Source organism: Labeo rohita, chromosome 13 (assembly GCF_022985175.1).
Source record: "Labeo rohita strain BAU-BD-2019 chromosome 13, IGBB_LRoh.1.0, whole genome shotgun sequence".
NCBI classification, from domain to species: Eukaryota; Metazoa; Chordata; class Actinopteri; order Cypriniformes; family Cyprinidae; genus Labeo; species Labeo rohita.
The window spans coordinates 20,080,250-20,085,909 of NC_066881.1; the positions used below are offsets into that span (position 1 = coordinate 20,080,250).

The 5,660-nt window shown below is 39.4% G+C and overlaps 1 protein-coding gene across 1 annotated transcript; it reads left to right on the forward strand.

Annotated features, from left to right (window-relative positions):
- Nucleotides 1–675: 675 nt before the first annotated feature.
- fgf8a (fibroblast growth factor 8a) lies at nucleotides 676–5,660 on the forward strand. The gene is given in 6 exon segments (XM_051125191.1): nucleotides 676–1,636; nucleotides 1,720–1,756; nucleotides 2,371–2,551; nucleotides 4,188–4,294; nucleotides 5,265–5,522; nucleotides 5,524–5,660. Coding segments are annotated over 6 exon segments (633 nt in total). The 5' UTR covers nucleotides 676–1,604; the 3' UTR covers nucleotides 5,542–5,660.

Below are 5,660 nucleotides of genomic sequence, written 5' to 3' on the forward strand. Positions count from 1 at the left end.
ATAATTATTACGAGCGGTGTAATATCAGGCCGGTTGTTGGTGGCATTTTAAGTAATTGCTGATCAAATAAGTTTCACTTGTAGTTATTGACCCTTTCATCTTCAACATTTCATTTGACGGGCGTGGGCTATAGGGTATTTAACCAAGTGAAAACCTGCGAATAAGGGGCGACCTCTTTTGAGTGATGGTGGGCCATCAGAATTTGCTCTGATGTCGGTTTTTCAAAAGTAACATAATGGAGGGTGGGGCTGATTTATTTTGACGTTTAATTAGTCCAGATTAGAAATAGATTGATCGACATGATATTTTTCTTTGCTTGACTAAATGCTTTTTGTAGTATGTTCGCACATCTAAAATCGACGGACTTTTTTATTATTATTATTATTTGAAGTATATTGGCAACATTTAAATTCAAGAAAGTCGCAATTTAGTAGCATGCGTGATTTTCAAATGTGAGTTATGGCATTTGATGACAGATTCTTACTTTTATGTGAGTTTAAAGAGCTTTGTCAGTGCATGACAAGAAATGGGACACTTCACACCTGTGTTATCCTTCTGATGTTTTAGGGATTTTTCTTTTGAGAAAAAAACCGCTAATCGTCTGTAATCCTTTTAATATGTCTCACACTTTCCTTTTGCAATACACAAGTCAGCGGCAAACCAGTTCTGCAGTCTGCTGCGTTGCACAATAGCCTGGGTTTCACTTTTGAAATCAGAATTAACAAATTTGATCTACTTGATGTCTGATTATTGCAGATTTGGGTGAGAATGTGTATTCTTATTCTTATGCTTTTTAATAACTTGTTTTTATATCCTGTTCAGTAAAGTCCTACTGTAAATGAATGATTGTAAATAGCTAACTTGGCATTTTATTACTAACCGAACGTATGAATGCGCGCTCCTCTAAACTCCTCCGAGCGCTTATGGACTCAGGTAAAGGCATATTTAAAAATGGTTCGGGGTGGGGGTTTGGGTGAGACCCCCCTGCTTTTGTTCTATTGAAAAGGGGGCTTGTTCCTCCAGGACCAACCCTACCATTTTAACCAGGGGTGTCAGCGCGAACGGGGTTGACATTGGAGACTGACTGGCAATGGGAGAAGAGGAGGGGATAAGAGAGTCCAGCAGCACTGCTCCTTGAAGAAAGCTCATCAGATGCACTGTCCTGCCTCCTCTGACTGACATTCACGCAAGGAGTCAGACTGGATCAAACGTCAAAGGATCTATTTCTGCTGCGCTCCTCACCTTCATGGACAGCACGGGACTTGAGTCTGCATGATTAGGCGCATCAGAAGCTCTTTCGCGAAAACTTGAAAAGTAAATCGTTTACATGCTGTGAGTTTTGCGTTAAGTGCACTTATTTCTCATGAAGGAAATCCAGTTAGTGCTTATACTTGTCACTGGTGTCAGCCTGGACATTTTTTGCTGCTTCTGAGCAGCAGATCTCGTAATTTGCCAGTTGATCTGTTCATCATATGTTGCGAGACACAGTTTGGATACCAGCGCAGGACTTTATACATTTCAACTGGAAAACCTGATTTTGGTTTTTTAAATATCTGCAAATTACACTCAATTTATTTTCTGTGAGGCCCTTCCATTCCAGCAACATGAGACTCATTCCATCACGATTGAGTTATTTGTAAGTATATCTCCTTTATTATTTGTTTTCACACATTAACAGCTTCACCAGAGTCTAATGTGAGATTTTCTCTCTTCTTGCAGATTCCTTCACCTCTTTGCGTTTTGCTACTATGCTCAGGTATGTGCAACATTTACTGTCATTTTATTAAATATACCTACATCTACTGTTAGAGAAACTGTTAAAGCAAGCATGCTGTTATCAATTCCACACTTATATACTTTAAAACAGCTACAGAATGCGCCAGCACGCTCTCCTAAATTAAGATTTATATTTTATTTAAACATACAGCTGTTTTGCATAGAAATGCACGTATTGATGTTAAATTAAAAGGCACTAAAAGTGCTATGGGAGAGGATGTTCTTATCAGATGGGTATCACAGTGGGCGCTGTAACCTGGCAGGTAACACTAGCATACTGGCACAGGCGCATATGCGTATGCCAGCCTTGAGTCTATGATAAAACATGTCGTGGGGACATAATAACATAAAGGGCTCAACTTAAGCGTTTAAGACAGTTTGGCTTAATGTAATTAATTTTAAGCCACAAACAACACTTTTCCTAATAGCGCATTTTGTACTCTAAATCCTTACGGGCACCTTTTCTGATTTCGATTGCATTAAGCCTGTTTTAAATAATTATATAGAAGCGCGGTGTAATTTATAGGCCCGTATGAACGAATTGATGAAGCAATTTGTGCAGGTATTGATTATATGGTATTTAATTTCTGACAGGTAACCATTCAGTCCCCGCCTAATTTTACACAGCATGTGAGTGAGCAAAGTAAGGTGACGGACCGGGTCAGCCGTAGACTAATCCGGACCTACCAGCTTTACAGTCGAACCAGTGGCAAGCACGTACAAGTTCTGGCTAACAAGAAAATCAACGCCATGGCCGAAGACGGTGACGCTCATGGTAAGAGCATCTTCATTATTTATCTCACACAAAATCATGAAATCTGTTTATTCAAAGCATGAAATCTTTTGTGACGCTTTGGCGTTTTGAGGAATCATTTGTAATGCGTTTTGCATGTGTAAACATATTTAATACGATTCTTCAGTGGTTCCTTCTAGCTGAACAGACACACTATGTGAGTCTTTAGAAATCAAAAATATATTTCATCACTGGTTCATATAGATTTCTGTGTCCAAACCCATACTACATAGATGTTTTCTGACTAGAGCATAAAAAGGTCTTTGTGAACTCCAGATGATAAATGCTTATTTATTTTGTGGATCTCTGTGGTACACTGCATTTGAATTGTTGGGCATCTGGTCAGTTGGTGAAGTTAAAAAAGCAGTGGAGTGCAAAAAATGTTAAATGGATTCTAGATTGTTGAAGGTGAGTCTCTAGAGAGACGCGCGGGTCTGGAAGAGCCATTAGAACTCATCTTACTTCAACCTTCTGAACATTTCCTGAAGAACGTTCCCCTCCTTTCCCGACCAGCTCAGGATGAAAATATGTCTAGCCGAATTCTGACCCTCACGTTTGCTTTCTACGGTCATTCGGTCCTGATGACAGATCTCATAGAGCCTAAATACCCTGGTATTTCTAAGATTAATTGTATAATAATGTAAATCTTTGGTTTTATAAAATCATACATTAGTGATTTATTAGTTTAATATGATCACTTATATAAGTATAAGTTTGGTTAAAATATTCTAAAAGTAGAAAATAAACACTCTGCTTACATTTTTTAATTTGTTACTTCACCTAAATCAGATCTCTTTTATTTGTAGCTCTCACTTATGTGGTTTCTCCACATACAAACCCAGTAATTACCAGCTCTGTTGTGGTATTTTTGGAAGCCTGGCTCTAGCTCTGCATGGTTTTGGTGACATCCATGTCACCTGAGCATGTTGTAGAGACAGCAGGGCTGTTAGTTCGGGCCAGTGCCTGGCTCCGGCTCTGGGCTTGTGGTTAGGCTCTTCACCAGCAGGTTATCTGACCCCCTCCATTTGAACCGTAACTCTTTACGATCACTCAGAGTATGGGGGCTGAATCAGAGAATGGCTGCAAGTGCTAATTCTTGGCATGGAGAATATATATCATGGAAAGTCAGTTTTGCTGCAGGCACTGCTCTGATTTTCTTACAATACGCCTGAATTGTTATTGTACATTTAATAATTAATAAAAAAAGCCATTTTTAAAAATTACGTTTTTTTTTTTTTAAAAAAATGCATTTAACTCATATTTCAAGATAATTCTTTGTTTATTTTTTGGTACATGGATGACGATAACAATTCACATGTTGTTTATGTACTTAACATAAAAGGTAAAAAGTTTAAAGTCTTGCCAGGAAGCGTTTAGTTCCTTCCAGAAGAATTGAAGTGCACATGTTTTTATCATTCTGCTAGAATTTTAGCTTACATAAATCCTAAAGAGTAGTCCCCTTAGATTTCACGTATTTATGCCGGTATATCTGTGTGTGTGCATATGTGCACGTGTGTTTACTCATGAAATTTTCCTATTGATTGACCGATCGTAATTTAGATTTTCCAAGTCACAGCATCTAACAAAAAAAAATCTTTTTCTTCTTTTCTTTTTCCAGCCAAGCTCATAGTGGAAACAGACACATTCGGGAGTCGAGTTCGAATTAAAGGAGCTGAAACGGGATTCTACATCTGCATGAACAGAAGAGGGAAACTGATTGGCAAGGTATGAGAAAAAGTCAATGTATTATAATTTTGCCACTCTGTACACACACAGCATTTTCAGTTTCAGTCATTTTTCTGTGCAGATTGATGAAGAAGAGAATATAAATATCAGATAGAAATTTATTTGCATTCAATTGCTTGTGGACGTCCCTGATTTAATGATTATTAAGGAGATTGTTAAAAAACAAACCAAAGAGTTTTATTTTATCTGTGAGTGGGCACTAGACATTTCCTGGTTGCAGTAGGTAAAATGGAGTGTGAAGAATGGGATCTTTCTTCCTTTTTTAGCTGGCTACTCTTGTTCCAATGTGGATTTGTGCCTTCTCCTTGCTGTGAATGGTAATAAAGTGGGATGGAGGTTCGGCCCCCACCTCCCAGCACCCTGCCAGGTGGACCATCTGCTTGGCACCCCTGATCTTATGCTATCTGACATATTGGCCGCCCAACGACAGCCTGCATGAGAGAGGGTTTTTTCTGTTGTTGTTTTTTATTGGTTGATATGCAAGCGTTTTTGAGATTTTTAACAGGCCATTTTGTTAAGAGGCTGGGGAAAGGTTTGGACTCCCGGTTTGGCTCCTTACCCCGTTTGCGTTTACTGGCCAGATAACGTTTAAAGGTCCTGTTGTTATGAACTTAAAATGATGCAATGGCTATATTAGAAGCTATGTAGCTTGACTGTCCTATTAGTGTAATACATTCTGGACTTGACGTAATAAGGTTTGTGGTTTTATAATGAACTATTTTTCTCAGAGGATGAATCCGCACTGGTGTTTACTGAAAGGGGAAAGTCATTGGCTTCTGCTGTCATTTCTCCCTCTTGATCTTGGATCATAATGACTTAAGCATATGCTGTGTGTGTGTGGGGAAGCCCTGTGTAAACCGGAGCAGACGTTTTTTTTCTCTAAAATACTTTTCGATAAGCTTCATATTTTATCAGAAGCTCAAATTTTGTCTTTATCTTGTCCTCACAGAAAAACGGTCAGGGGAAAGACTGCATTTTCACAGAGATCGTCCTGGAGAACAACTACACGGCTCTACAGAATGTGAAGTACGAAGGCTGGTACATGGCCTTCACACGCAAAGGCAGACCCCGCAAGGGCTCCAAAACCAGGCAACACCAGCGGGAAGTCCACTTCATGAAGAGGCTGCCCAAGGGACACCAAATCGCAGAGCACAGACCCTTTGATTTCATCAACTACCCTTTCAACAGACGGACTAAACGCACCCGGCTACTCAGGAGAGCGTTGAAGAGTGAAGCCGGAGAAAAGGAGAGGACAGAGAGCGAGAGACTTTCTCAAACAATGAACAGACTCCTCTTGTGGACTCCTACAAACATTTTTTTTTGTACTGAGCAACAATATACCTAA